General features: G+C 43.2%; 1 protein-coding gene and 1 long non-coding RNA gene across 2 annotated transcripts in view; one reads left to right on the top strand and one right to left on the bottom strand.

Annotated features, from left to right (window-relative positions):
• Positions 1–500: 500 nt before the first annotated feature.
• LOC132328084 (uncharacterized) lies at positions 501–8,298 on the bottom strand. The gene is made up of 3 exons (XR_009486681.1): positions 8,029–8,298; positions 6,750–6,992; positions 501–596 (listed from the first exon to the last, which is right to left on the bottom strand). It is a non-coding gene; the product is annotated as an uncharacterized LOC132328084 (long non-coding RNA).
• Positions 8,299–8,389: 91 nt separating this feature from the next.
• Positions 8,390–15,405, top strand: part of NUAK1 (NUAK family kinase 1) — a 48,191-nt gene continuing 41,175 nt past the window's right edge. Inside the window, exon 1 of the mRNA XM_059846233.1 lies at positions 8,390–8,784. Within this exon, the coding sequence (XP_059702216.1) occupies positions 8,398–8,784 (387 nt within the window). The 5' untranslated portion in view covers positions 8,390–8,397. The remainder of the gene's footprint in view (positions 8,785–15,405) is intronic.

The raw sequence follows: 15,405 nt of genomic DNA, 5'->3' as shown, positions 1-15,405 counted from the left end.
CAATTAGTGTCAGCAAAGCATTCTGCAGATCCAAGAAGATCTATTTCTGCATAATTCTTGGGAGGCAGAATAGAGTATTCTAGTTCTTTAGAGAGATAAGGAGACACACATTTAAAAGTGTTTTTAGGCCCTGGGCCAGATTTTCTGATTGACCATAGATCACCGGGGAGATGGAGGCATCTTCTCAAACCACTGTGGACTTGCTGGGGAGGGTGGCTCTTTCCTACAGCTAACATTGCCCAAAATGTTGGGCACTTTGCATTGACACAAGCAAGCTGGTGGCCTTGCTTCTCCCTGGGGGACTGGGACTGAATTTTAAGATCTGTGTTGTGTTCTTGGGGTTGTTGAACTCTGACTGACTGCGGTTTCAGTGCAGACTGGAGAAGCCTGGGGGTGGCTGTCATGCAGACCAGCTAGCATCAGCTCCAAGAAAAATGACCTGTCAGCATAGCAAAAACATTTTCTCCCACCCTTAAAGCCCTCCCCCCCAGGCCTGACACTCACCCTCCTCTGGGTCCAGCAGTGAGGACAGGGCTGGAATCCTCTGCTCCCCTACTCTCACTACGGGACTTGAGAAATTTGCAATTCCCCTTGTGCTGCATGAGAAGCAAAAAGGAAACACAGAGAGTCAAAAAACCTTCCGTCTCACTATTCCCTAGCCAGCAAAATGAAATTTTCATGCATAATGAGGCTTTGATCAAGTTGGTCACTTAGCCAATTTGCTATTGATTTAAAGAGTCCTCTCTTCTAGCAAACAGGCATAAAAAACCAGATTTTTAAAAGATCTAATAGAAAATTATATTTGGTTCTTGGGCATTATACACAAACAGATTCATTTTCCATTTAACTGCTCTTTGTAGTTTGCTGCCTGAGAATTCTGGGTATGTCTTTTTCCTGTGAAAGTCATTCTGCATCGTTGGTACACATCCTAAAGCCATAATATTCTGTTTTTATCTTTCTAATCACTTGCCATAAAATTATTATGTTGCCATGACCTTTTTTTAATTATTTGACCTAATTTTTTTACAAGTCCTAGAAAACACTATTTTCTAAAACCAGGAAGTGGCTGCAGACAAATGAAAAGTAAACAAAATAAAGCTAAAGGAAGCTGTCAGTCTCTGTGCTGAATCTATTTTCTAATTTAGTATTGTTTTGACTTTGACAAATTAATGATCAGTGAAGGAAAAATACAGCCAGTCTTACAGCTATGAATTCCAGTATTTCAGTGGGAATTTAAAGGGAAGTGAGGAGGATGAGATGATTTCTCCCTGTCAGGTTGTATCCCTAGCATGGAGACTGGCAAGGGCATGGAGTTGTCCAACTGCCCCCTAGAACACCTCCAGGAGGGGAAAGCACTGCCTTTTGAGAAAGCTTAATTCAGTCCTTTCTCCCCTTTGTCTGTGGAGGGCATGGAGGTTACTAGCCAGCCTGCAGCACCTGCGGGCAAGCAGGGAATAGAGTGCCATGCTGTCATCTATTCCCTACAGATTTGTCTCCCAACAAAGTCAGGTGACACACAGTGCCCATTTGCCCACTCAATTTGAACTGCATACCCACACTACCAAGGGAAGTGATGCATGTTATCAGTCAAATATAACACGTGCTGTTCTGTCTCATGGGGTACGTTGTATGTCATGACATGGTAATGTCATGGGGTCCATTTTTGGTAATTGGGCAAGATATTCTGTCATTATCCCTGATATCTGCCAGTCAGTGACAGTCTTGCGGAAAGGTTCACTCAGTTCACTCAGATTAAGTGTATCCCAAAGGCATGAATATCCAGTAACTCACTGGTGTCACATGCAATGTAACTTTTAGCAAACATCTTGCACTTAATCTTCTTTGCTCTAAAAATCATGTATATTTAAGAAAAACATATATACTTTTACCAGTGTCCTTTTTATTTCCTACATTATTAGAGCAACTTTAATCTTATATTTTGAAGAAAAACTGGTTATGCATCAAACAGCAGCATGAAAAGAGCGATACAATCTAGACATGGATCCACAGACCTCAACATCAAAATAAAAGTCATGTGCAAAACATACTCTTGGCTTTCTACACAAAAGCCACAACTAAGGCTAATACCTCTCTCCTTGTAGGATCTACCTAGTGGCTGTGATATCTCCATTCAATCGGACTGGGCAGGAAATCCCAGAGTCCTGGAGGGATGTGTCTGCCCCATCTCATCCATGAGTCATCCAGGATGAAGGGGTCACAATAGCAAAAGTTCATGCTTCCCCATTATGTTCCCACACAAACATCTCTGAGTGAAGGCCCTGAGGCACACGGCTCCCAGGCACAGCCCCCAGCAGGATGACACCTGTTCCATCACCACCTCGGCTGCATTTCCCTCCCCTCTCTCTGCCCTGGCTGCCTCCCAGCCCCAAACCAACCTGGGACTGCACAGCACCACCCTTTTCCGCCACACCCCACAAGCACCACCGAACACCACCTATGTTTACAGGATAAGAGCCTGTGGCTTCACCACCAAAACCCAACAGGAAGACACCTCACTTTCCTGCACCGTTGCACTGGATGAATTGGGGCTGGAGGAATTCAGTGATGGTGGCTGGGGATGGCCCCTTGTGGTGATGCCTTGGAGGAGCTGGCGTGTGTGAGCTATGCCCAGAGCAGCTGTTCCCTGGTGTGTGGGAACACTGCCTAGCTAGCAGTGGGCAAAAATCTGGCTGCCTGCACACAGCCTAAGGGGCTGATGGTGGAAAGTGATGCCCTCAGTCAGTCTCTCAAAATAACGGCAAAAAGCCAGAAACAGCAGACGGGACAGAACTGAGGGCAACAAAGGGAAGTAATGAGAGGAGGGGAGCGTGCTGCTGAATGACTCAGTCATGTTTTAAACGTCTTTTTTTTGCAGTTTGCATAGTTGGAATGCACACTCCATTGGCTGTTACTGAATGCAATTCTCTGCTCACAGTGTTGCAACTTGTATATGAATTTTATTCCTGAAAGGATTCATGTGCAGGGAGAGGGAGGGAGCTGATAATTTGGATTGTATTGCTAATATATTTAATAAAATTAATATAAAGTAACACCACAGAGTTTTACTGAAAGAACTTCTAAACTGAATGAGAAATAGGAAAGCAACAGGAGAAGGAACTGTGTGTGCTCAGTTCTTCTCAAAGCTGTGCAACAGATAGACGCTGAGCTTCAACCACTACATTTCAGTTTTGTCTTCTGTGCAGTTTGGGTTGTTTCTTCTCACTTCTCTGGTTATGAGGGTCCCAGTTTATCAATAACAGTGGGGAGTTTTGAGGAAATGTTGACTGTAGAAAAGCATATTTTTTATGGATAAAATCATGTGACATAAGCATACAGGCACACGTGCACATATAAACAAATTTTCAGATTTGGAGATGTAAATCAAGCAGGTGACTGCTATCTTCTGTGCTATGGATATCCCAATAAAACATATCAAGCAGCAGAAGAAACAGAACAGTATTACAGGTAAAAATTATAACATATTAATGGTCTAAATTCTCAGGAAAAGCCACAGAAGCAAAAGCTTGAAGCTTGGAAATGGAATTTTAAAAGGTATTTTATGGACATACAGCTCCTCTCCTATTCAAAGTCTTATAGTCTTTTGAAGAACCCCAGTCTCAATTCCAGGGTCCTCTCCAAAAAGGCATTACAAGTATTGCTCAGTTTCTACACTGCTTATAGAGCTCTATAATGGGTCTGGGATCCAGATTCAGAGGGCTTAATTTCACATTCTTCATACTGCATGGACATCTCAAGAGTCCTAGCACCAATCAAAGAACAAGAGGAGACACATGAACTTAGATGGACGTTATAACCTCTGAATGTGGGCCCTATCAGTGATCATTACTTGACTGAAGGATTGTTTTAACAGTGAACTGACATCTCCGGATGCAAACAAGACACATCTCAAAAGACCACTACTTGTCAAGGCAACGTTTTTTTTTATATAGCTCACTACAGAGAAAATCAGCATTACAGTCTTAATCCTGAACTTTTTGACTCCTGCGATTTTCATAAAGCATGCAATTACAAGGATTGGATGTGATCTGCCAGGGTAGATAATATACAGATACCTGCCACAGCAACCAGATGGATGCCAGCTGTCTCTACCAGCACTGCTTTCTAAAGGATAATCCCTATCCTTGAGTGGAACACATTAACATGCTTTCACTTCATCAGATCAAAAAGCTGTCTCTCAGCAGGTACTTAACGCAGAAGAGACAGTTCCATTGAGAGAATGTCCTCCAGTTTCACCTGCCAGTATCTTCCAATGTTTTGAAAGTCATGTCATCTTTAGATTTGCAGTCTGGACAGTGCTGAACACTAAAGCTTGGTCCAGCAAATGCATACACCCACACTGAGCTTGATCATCAAACATGAGCAGTCAAGGCAACTCAATTGACTTAACTATGGTTATGTTTTTCTCCATGTACAGATTATAGAGCTCAGCAGAGAGGACTGAAACCTAAGGGAGCAGCATATTAGTATCCAAGAACACATGTCCACTGCATCCAGAAATCCCTCTAGTACTCATTTCCCCTCTTTCCTCTATCTTACAGTGTAGGGAACAGCCAAGGAACATATTCCAGCCCTTTGACACCCCCTGGAAGCCAATCTGTGTAAGGGTGGTAACAACACTGTTAAACAATTCATAAACACTGGAGAATGCTGAAGAGCAAAAGGTCTGAGTACAGATGATACCATCTCACCAAGCTGCCATATGCATAATACTTGCACAGAGAGTACCTGGCCTCAGTTGGTAAATGAAGTATTTCAGCAAGTATCTTTGAAATGCTGTTTTGTTTTTATTTAGCTCAATACATGGAATAAATTAACATCAGCTCTATGAAACTCATGTCTCATTATAGAAGCTGTCAATTTTTTGAGGAGCCCTAAATATTTGACTGAGTTCTATTAAGCCAGAGGGCTTTTTTATCCTGAGTGTCTCTATGCCAGATAGAAAATAAGTTGTGCTGTTTTGAAAGTCATAGAAAAATTAATCCTAAAAAATGCACTAAATTTTATAATCATTTTTTGCTGCTCGCATGTTGCAATCTTTTAAGATTGTTTTCCAAACCACATTGACTTCAGGAAGGTAATCCTCCTGAAATCAATGGCTTTTTGTTGTTATTGTGATAATCTATATAGTTTAGATTTTGTACAACATATCCTCCAATATTTTTTTGCAAATTAGAGCCTCATCCTATTTCCTTTGAAGCTGGCTAGCAGAAGTCTGCTGGTTTCAATGGGAGGATAATTCATTTTTGTGAATAAGGAAAAGCAGTTATGTAAAATAATACTGTCAGAAATGAAGAATTCCTTAGTGGTGTCTATAAACTCAAAGAATTGAAATTCTTACCAAATGTTTATCTCAGAAACAATGAAGCACTACATGTTTTACACAGACTTGCTAAAAATTGAAAGAAAACATCTCTGTATGTTGGTCATACATTCAAACATATGTACACTTCTATATTTATAGAATTTCAATTATCATTGCTATTACACATGAGCACAGAAAGTTTCTTTTGTCCAATTTTAATTTACATATCTAATTTGCTCAATGCCCACTGGCTTCACATTTAAGAGCATGAAAATTTAAAAGGAAAAGTGGTATTTCTTATGTTACATAGTACCTGTGCTAATTGCATTACAAAATCAACAGTTTTAATTTTGGAGTTTCTGGTAATTTATTATGCCATCTCTCCAATCACAATCCAATATATAGCAATGATTTATGACATATTTCCTTGAAACTGATGATTTCCATGAAAATTATGATGAATGCTTCCAAGCAGCTAGAAGGGACCACTTTTGGGGATATTAACAATGCTTATGAGTACAACATAATGAAACCTCTTTTCATCATGGGCATTCATGCTTTTCTGCGACACAAGAGGCAGAAAGGATCTGAATACAGGCTACACTGAGTTTCAGCCTGAAGGGAGCTTCCAGACTGTCTGACAACCATAACTGAAGGCTTCCCTCCCTGCTGCCTCTGGGAGGCCCCAGCCAGTCCTGAGCTGCTCCTGCAGCACCTTCAGCTGGCACAGGTCAGAGCAGTACTCGGGCTGCTCCCCTCTTTGATGGGACTAGGGCTTGCACTGGACATGCAAAACCACCAGGCAGTTGTCACTGTCATCATGACAGACTGCTGCACCCCTGGCACCCAGCAAGACCAGGACTCTGATTTAATCTACTTAAGTGAAGTTGCACAGAGGTGAACACATGCCAGGACAATTTTTCACTTCTCCTGGCAGTCAAGGGCACCCTTCATGTTCCCTGTGCTGCCAGCCCCTCTTCTAGGTCCCTCCTGCCTCTTGCTACTGCTGCATTCCCACCCCTGTACCAGTCCTTACTTTCAGCAGGTCTGTCCCGCATTCCCACACATGGATGTCTCTTGAGGCAATGTGAGAAGCACAAATGTGAGAAGAGCTACATAAGTGGGTTTCAAACTGGGGGTATGGAAGTCAGCCAGGGCAGTAGCAGATGTCCCTCTGTCCCTCTCCTGCATGTTCAGGTAGCCCAGGAATTGCATATTCTGTGCCAGCTGGGGGGAATGCAACAGCACTTCAGAGAATAAAAACAACAAAAACCTCCAAGCTACAAATGTCATCTTGCTTCTTACAAAGAGAATACCACAGAATTTTTGTGCTTTCTACATTTAAGATAAAGGAAGGGGCTACAGGAAGAAAATGTCTGCTTTTTTTTTTTTTTTTTTAATAGTAACAGAGTGAAGTTTCCCTTACCTTTCCTGCTTTGGAATAGCCACTTTCTGGAGCATTCTGTGAAAGAGATGTTAAATTCCATGCTCCCGACTTCAATCAATATCAGGCTTCCAAAGATCAAGAAGCTTGCACAGATGTTTCTTCTGAATGCTGCAGGATTCTTTCTGTCTTTTTCAACCCTTGTGGCATGGTGCTGGCTCCTGCCAGGAGTAGGGTACTGCACTAGGCAGACTTGCCTTGAGCCAGCTGGACACTTTTGTTGCCCTAAAATTAAGGTGTAGTGATGTAATTACAGAGAAACTTCTGTTTTCAAATTCAAGTCAGAGAAGCTAAGGCTGTAACCTCAGGGTAGAGTGTTCATGGTCTCAGAAAGAAACCTTGCAGAAATCCAGCTTTACACATAGGCCCAGTGAGTTAAACAAACCAAACAAGCACCCTCACCAAAGCCAGTGCCTGGGTATCACCCCATCACGTTGACACTCCAGAGTTAGTTGCCTTTGACAGACCTGAGCCTTTGGAGGAGCCAGCCAGTAAAACTGTCTGAGCACAGCTTCTGTGCTAACACTCCTCCAGCAAACCAGAGGGATGGGGCTATTGACTCCTGAAATTCTGTGTCTTGATATTGCTGTGACCACAAAGTGGAAGCGAAGGTTTCAAAAGGTCTGTGTGTTATTTTTGCAGAGCAGACAACCCCAGCTGTAATCTGCGCCTTAAGAACAGTCACTGGGGAGGAGACACTGAACCAGGGCTCTCACTTGAAAGCCTTTGTGTTGTTCCAGAAAACTGGCCATAGTGGAGAATTCCAGAATGATTCCACCCCATGTAAATTTCCCATTTCTGCTACAAGCGACCATCTGCCTTCTCTGGCCATGCTCTCGGGGATGGCTTCTTTTCTAAAGGGAACATCTGATTGATCTTAACCTTGGTAAAATTTGTATATCGGTGTTGGTTTAAGTTTTCAAGCTGTCTTTGAAAGAAATAACCCTTAATTTAAAATGAAGAAAGCGTAAAACTGACGCATTCTTTGTATTTCAAAGATCCCGAAAGCAGACACTAAGTGTTCCTAGGCTCTTGGCACAGATTTGCAAGTGAACCACAGCAGCACTGGGCCCAGGAAGGTTTCTCACCGGCAAAAACCTTGTGGAGCAGGCAAACAGTGCCTGCCCATGCCAAGGTCAGGCGGCACCAGGGTGTGCCTGAGTTTTTCTGCCAGCTCCAGCAACATAGAAACCCTACAGGAAACCCTCGCCCGCTTGTTGAATGGGGAAAATTAAAGGTTTTCTGGAAAAACTTTCCAGACCTGTATTTGGTGTAGATTTTCTCGAGCCCCCGCCCGTCGTCCCTGCAGGTGCTCCGCCTCGCCTCAGACCGGCCCTGCGGGGCCCTGGGAGTCAGCCGGGGGCCGTGGCGGCGCAGGGCTCGGCCCCACTGAGGCGCCTTCCAGCGGCCCGGGAGAGCCGCGGCGGATCCTCCGCGCCCCCGGCGCACAAAGCAGGGCCCATAGCAGCCAGCCCCGCCGATGCCACCCCCGCCCTACTAGCGCCTCTCGGGGCGGGTCGGGCGAAGGGGCCGCCCCACGCGGGTGCCGCCGCCGGGGTGGGCGGCGGGGAAGGGGCGGAGAGCGGGGGCGCCGCCACCGCCCCGCGGCCCGCCCCGCCCGCCGCGCCCCATGGTGCCGGCGCGGGCGCGGGGCCGAGGCAGAGGCGGCGAGGCCGGCGGGGCGGTAATACCGCGCCCGGCGGCGCCGGGCATGGAGGGTGCTGAGGCGGCCGCCTGCGGCAGCAGCAGTCCCAGTCCCAGCCCCAGCCCCACGCAGCCCTGCTGCTCCTCCTGCAGCCCCGGCCCACTCAGCGGCGAGGCGGCAGCGGCGGCGGCCATGGAGGGGCCGGTCCGGGCGGCTCCGTCCTCGGAGGTAACGGCGGCGAGGAAGCAGCAGGGGGTGAAACGACATCACCACAAGCACAACCTGAAGCATCGCTACGATCTGCAGGAGACCTTGGGCAAAGGCACCTATGGCAAAGTCAAGCGGGCCATCGAGAGGTTCTCCGGCAGAGTGGTAAGGCAACAGAGCGGCTTCTCTCTGCCTCTTTCTCTTATATATACTGATAAATACAGGTATATATAAGATCATATTCCAACGCCGATTTCGGAACAGAACCGGCTGGTTGCATCCCCTTAGGAGCCCCGTGCTGTGTACGGGGTTGGCGGGTGGTGCCGAGGCGGGGACCCGCTCAGCATCCCACCTGTGCCTGCGGTCCGCGGCTTTGTTCAGAGTGCCAATCCTGCAGAGAGATTTTTCATCTGAGAGGGGTGGTAGAGACGCCGTAGTAGCGCATTGGTACATTTTGGAGGGATGTGTTATTATTGGAAAGTTAGAGTGACTTTTTTTTTTTTTTTTTTTTTTTTTCTTTTTTTTTTTTCTTTTTTTTTTTTTTTTTTTTCCCCACACGCATGTCCACTGTGAATAGTTTTTTGCCCAGTGGAAATTCACGTTTTGGAGAAACCTGTCACATCCCCTGGCTAACCAGCACTGCTCACAAAGTACTGTCAGAAGGGAAAACGTTTGCTTCTCTGCTTAAAAATGCTATGATTTGCTTATACTTTTGTGAGCTGAACTTTGCTGACACCTAAAAAAATTGCAGGGACTGCAGCCCACCCCATTGGTTTTTATGATCCATTTCACCGCTCAGTGATGCCGGGTGGCTTGAGACTTCAAGCAGCCCGGGGGTTGTCCAGCAATAACTCAGCTTCAGCATTTCCTCAGTGGTGCAGTGCTCCAGCCGGGCACAGAAATGCAATTGAAGCAATGTACACGTTAGTCAGAATTATTGTCATTATTCCTTCCCAGAAATACGTAACTATAGAGACAGGCATTGTTGTGATAAAGAAATAAGGGGTTTTCTACAGAGGTCTTTGTCCTAAAGTGCACTATATGAGTTTTCACTAGACTTCATCTAAAAGCGAGGCATTTCCCTGGTGATGTTACATTTACCTTTCCCTTTTGGTTGCTGGGGAGCTCAGCATGCACCCAGAGGCAGAAGGATCTGTAAAACAGAAAATGAAATTTCAGATGCTATGACTTTAATAAGGAACACTTTGCAACTGAATATATTTGTGTTGACAGTGAAAATGAGAGTTCCAGCCAAGTTGTAGAGTCATATCATATATGCTTTCAGTTTATTAGCTCATTTGGAGGCTGGCTAAAGAGAAACCAGAGATGGACATCTCTGCACATGCTCACTCTTAAGTCCATGATTTTTAATGTTTGCTGTCTTGGCTGTTTTACTATTTCGGGCTAACAAAAGCTTCAGGGCTATATTATATGCTAACTATTATTTTTTAAGTAGATTAGTTTTGAGTTGCATTATAAAATGCAGTAAATAAGCAAATAAGTTGAAAACATCTCTTTTCAAGGAGTTGAGAAATTAACAAAAAAAGGGTGGCAGTAATGTACCATGAGATTTGGCTTTGGAAAGAGCTCTCAGAGGAAGGGATGTAGAGTAGATAGATGTGTGTCTCATCTAACTTAAAAACACACTAGGTCTTTCCATATTTTGCTAACTGTCAAGCTCTTCAGCTGTGCAGTAAAAGGATACTTTGATTTTATGGTCTAAACTGAATTTATATGGCGAATGCCATTTTGAAATGGAGAGAACGAAAATCAGAATACCTATGCAATTTTAAATGCAATAAAAATATAACATTCGCTTTATCAGCTGGTATGTAGAAACTGAACAAGTCCTTACCAAGGTGTGATTTTTTTTTTTATTGGAGCAATGCAAGCCTTGGCATATGGCACTTCATAATTATTAACTAGTCTGCAGGTGAGCTCTGGTATAACGTGTCCATTTGAGCTGTAACATCTCTGAATGTATGTAAAATATCCACAGTTTGTCTGCTTGCAGAAGAAAAGCTAGTCATCAGGAATCCAGCCAGATCTTGGTGAGTGGAAAACGGTTCTTGTTTTCTGACAGTTCCCTTGTCGGCTGTTACTGATTACTGTGAACACTTGATTCCTTTGCATCGGTGAGATAAGAGAACTGACAGGAGATGACTGATCAGAGAGGGGCAGTTTTTCTTTGCATTCTCCACCCCTCTTTCTCTTCCCTTTCCTCTTCTCAGTTCTTATTAGGGGCAGTGTTTGCGTTATCCATGAGCAGGTTGGACCAGATGCTGCTGTGTCCAGCAGGGGATGCGATGTGGCCGACACTGTCTGTTGCATCACGTCCGATGCCAATCCTATTGCAACCAGCAGCAAGAGTCCTAAGGGTGCTCTTGTCCAAGCTGTTTGCTTCCTACTCTGTTACTGGTTTAGCTGATCATTACTTTCTTTACTCAGTGGTAAGCAGGTATTTGAAGCTAAATGGTAACAGATTGCAAAGCTGGACCTTGTGTTCCCATTCATCAGTCTTGTTCAAGCAATTCTCCTGTTTAGCCTTTCCACTTCTCTTGTCAGTCAAGAATTTCTTTAGCTGTATGGAATTTAATAGAGGTTTGCATGATTAGCCAGGCTTTTAATATGAAGCACAAACTTTGGATTTGTTGTCATCTGTATAAACAGAGCTCAGAAAGGAAATAAACTGTCAGGTTTGGGTAAATAAAGTAAAACCAAGGTGAGAAGACAGTTCAGTGCAAAGTACAGATGTGCTTTAATGCTCTGCCATTGGAAATCAATAGCAGGATTTCTGTTGACTTAAATGAAAGTAGTATTTGGCAGGTGTTAGTAGGTTACAGGTTTATTCAAATTGTTATTCCTCTTAACTTTAACTTTGTTGTCTTTCCTTGTAACGCAGTGGGACATGATCATAAAGTTTCCTGCCATAAAGCTCCAGGGTAGATTGTATGATACATTTGGTTTGTTATTGGAAACAACTTAGGCGAATTTGTGCATTAGTTACCACAGTGACTACAGACAGTATTGCATGCTGTATGGAGCAGTTAAAATATTGCCCAGTATATGATGTATGAGGTGCCTAATTTTGTCCTCAAGGTTTCTTCATTAGTGCTGTCTCAGTATACACAGTTGTAACTTAGGACATTTTAAATTAAGGCAAGTGGAAGGATGGAGAGATGATATCTCAAGACTGAGAAGTAAAACTCATGTTTCTGTGGATGTTTTTTCCACTTGTCATCTTGCACATGTTAAACCCAAGAACGGAACTTTTGTTAGTGTTATGTATTCAATGTTTGTTAGCCAAGAAATCCACAGTTATGCTTATTTCAGTCTTATTTAAGGTATGTATTGACCACCTCTGGCTGATTCTGTGCATGGTGCATGAAGATGGTAAATGCTGCTGGATTCTTCTTTGAGTAAATTATTTGACTGGAGTAAATAGTCATTAGAATGCAAATTTGGGTAACAGATAAGTGTTTTCTGTTTTCGGTTTGCAAAAGCCAGGAAGTTTGTCTCCTTTTCTCTCCCTAGGCTGCAGCTTGGGAGATGATGGGGAGTAGCTACAGGAGCCTGCTTCCCTTCCTCCTTCATCTGCCTCTTTCTGCCTGAGCCACGACATCTTTTCTTCCTCCTCACCAGCAGGTGGAGGAAGCACTATTCTCCTCCAGCCGTTCCTCCAGAAAGTTAATTATTTTGGGAATTGATGACAAGCAGCAGCCCAACATGAAGAACAGGCACGTGGTGCATATTTGGACAGGCATGTTATGTGTGGTGGCTGCTGTGTGTTATTTATCTCTTTTACGTAATAGGTGCAGGTAGTAGGATGTTGCCGAATGAAATTGGTTTCTGGATCAAAATCTTGTAAAAACGGTCAAACTTTAAAGCAACCAAATTTTTTATTTACAACTGCAGTGCAAATCTTTGCTTTGAAATAGGTCTGCTTCTTGATGAGTTTGAAGGGTTGCACGGGGTCTTTGAAACCTGGATTATGTGAAAGGAGGACTTTTGCTTTGCTGATTGTATTTCTCCATATCACAACAAAACCAAAACGTGAATATCAACAATGATGGCTCTGTCATGTCAGTAATTAAGGCCTTGTTGGCCATACAACTGTTTCTTTGGAGTGCGGTTTTTAAGGGTTCCTTATAACAAGATAAAAGTTTGCTTATGGTTCACTGAGGGCAGTGAAAGCCAGGTGAAACATTTGTTCTCTCACCTGTGCTGCCAACCTCACAGAAAATGGGAGTATCCCTCTGATGCATGTAATTTTTTTTGTCTTTAATAATATATTTTCATTTTTTCCCCTGAGAATTTCTTCAGTTAGCACTTGGATCACTGCTTCCTATTGATTTTTATCTTGATTGCTTGGTGTGCATCTTCTGCAGGATAATGTCCAAATCTGACACAGAATCTGTTTATTTCTTTTGAGGTTCTTTGTTGCTCTTACTAAGACATCTTCCTTTGTGGCAGACACAGGAATAAGTATCTATACAATGCTGATGTGATGTGAAGTGTCTGTACAGTACTTCGCTTAGCAGGTTCCCAATTTGTGAGTGTGGCTTCCACAGTTCTAATAATACACTTCAATTATAGTAACAATAGCTTGTATTACTGCTCCATTTTATACATGAGAAATTAAAAATTTGACAATTAAAGCCAAAATCAGCAGAAGTTTCAGCTAGTTTTCAGAGCACAACCAAGTACCTGATTTGTCCAGACATGTAGACTATGTAACGTCAGGGTCCTGTGGATGACACCTTCCTCTTGCAGCACTCAGCCTATCCTGCTTCTTGGCCTCTCTCTTTACCCTGGGCTTTTGTCCTTGTGTGACATCCAGCTTCGGTCTCCATTCCTGGCCCTTTTGTACTCTGCTGCCTCCCGCTTTGTTGTGTGTGCCAGCGCAATGACCCACACAGGCCATGCGGCTTTGCTCCCTGCTCCCAAGCTGGCAGCTGCCAGCAGGATCTGTGAGCCTGTGGTGGCTGCTGTGGGTTCCTCTCCTGCCACACTCACATGGGGTCAGAGCTTCTTCAGGGCAAAACATGTGACCTAAAACTTATGCATGTATGTACGTATTTATTTATTTATTTAAGATGTTCAAACTGAGTTCCTTGACGGACTTGTAATGTGACTAAATCTGGACAGTGTTTTCATGGTGCTGAAGGCGTGTTAGTGAAACTTGGGTCATCCTCTGCATGCATGGAAATTCTAGATCTGGAATGACTAGAAGTTGGAAAGAGTATATGGACTTGAAAATAGTTTTGCTGTTAATTTGTTATTTGTTCCACCCTTAACTATTAGATGTGTTCCGAGATTGTGGTTTTGTCTTGGTTTAGGGCAAATCGGGGAGAGAATTTTTAAAGGGTCTTTTTAGGAAATCGGATTTTACTACTCCTCCCCCAACCGGTCTGGGAGAAAATACTTCTTTGGAGAAAAGTGGAAAAAAACTGTTTATTAAACAAGAAAACCTAAATGATATTAAACAATAAAACCTTTTGTTGCTCTAAAGGAGATGATAAACTCAGAAAGTTTTTTTTTTTTTAGATTTTAGTTTAGCTCACTCAGTTTTTTATTAGTTCTTTTGGTGCTGGAAATGCTGTGGCTCAGGCCCAGCCCAGTGGCTACCAATGCGAGTTGCTGGTGTTTTTATGGTTGTTTAGTTTAGAGCAGGTGTGAACAGGTTTAAAGAAAGGGGAAAAAAAGGAAAAAAACCACAGTCCAGGGAATTTCTTTGCCTCAGCTAGCTAAACTAACTAAAAGCAAAAAAAAAAAAAGGAGCCCTGTCCTGCTGTCTGTTCATCCGCAGACAACGCAGTCCAGGAGCAGGAATGTGCAGGAGTGGGTTCAGTGTCTGAAAACAAACTGCGCGCCTCCTCTCCCCCCCTCAATCTTTGAAGCAAGTCTTAAAGGTGCAAAACTTACTATTCAGCATAAATGGAACGAGACGATTTGGGATAAAAGCATCATATAGTCAACCTAGGACAGGTTTAAAAAAAAGCAGCAAATGGAAAGAAAACCACTGGAATTATTCTAATGTAATTCACAGTGAATATTGTGGGCTTTATTACCATAGGCATTGCTACCTGGTTGTATCAAATTGCTGCAGTCTTCGTATAAACATTTGGATAATTGAAATGCCAAAGAAGACCTTAACATTAAGAGGTGCAGACAGAAATAACTGATTACAGCATGAAGGTCATCAGGAGAAAGGCACTAGAACAGATTACTAGTTTTCTGCACTGAGAATTTCTGTTGGAGAAGCAGATTTGTTCAGGGAAGTATGGGTCAGTGGTATGAAAGTCTGAATTAATGACTAGCCACTAAGGGGTCTGAATATATTCATTTGTCAAGTCTTTTACTAAATTAAAGAACAGCATGTTCTTTGAGCTTTGAGTAAAGATCAAGTGATATTTTCTCAATTTCCTTACAGGTGAAGGAAATTAAGTTTCCAAAAGACTGTTGCCTTATTTTTTTCTCCTGCATTGGATGGAGCAATTTTGGGCCGATAATTAACTTCCCTGTGTCTCAGTGTGTTCCTTTCTGGAAGGGTTAATATGGGAAAGTTAGACTAATGAACAGGGCACATTTTGGCTTGATGCATACATAGTGTGATTCCCTCTACATGTGAAATTTCACAACAGAATTTGAGCCAATGTTTTTAATGCAGCTTTCGGCTAAAAACACTATAAAATGTCTAAGTGTTTTTACAAATGGTTTCACAGCACCACGTGCTAGATAACACAAGAGAATGGAAATTGCTTGTACAAAGTCTTTCATTAGATA

The sequence above is a fragment of the Haemorhous mexicanus genome, chromosome 5, assembly GCF_027477595.1.
Source record: "Haemorhous mexicanus isolate bHaeMex1 chromosome 5, bHaeMex1.pri, whole genome shotgun sequence".
NCBI classification, from domain to species: Eukaryota; Metazoa; Chordata; class Aves; order Passeriformes; family Fringillidae; genus Haemorhous; species Haemorhous mexicanus.
This window is presented reverse-complemented; position numbering and strand designations above follow the sequence as displayed.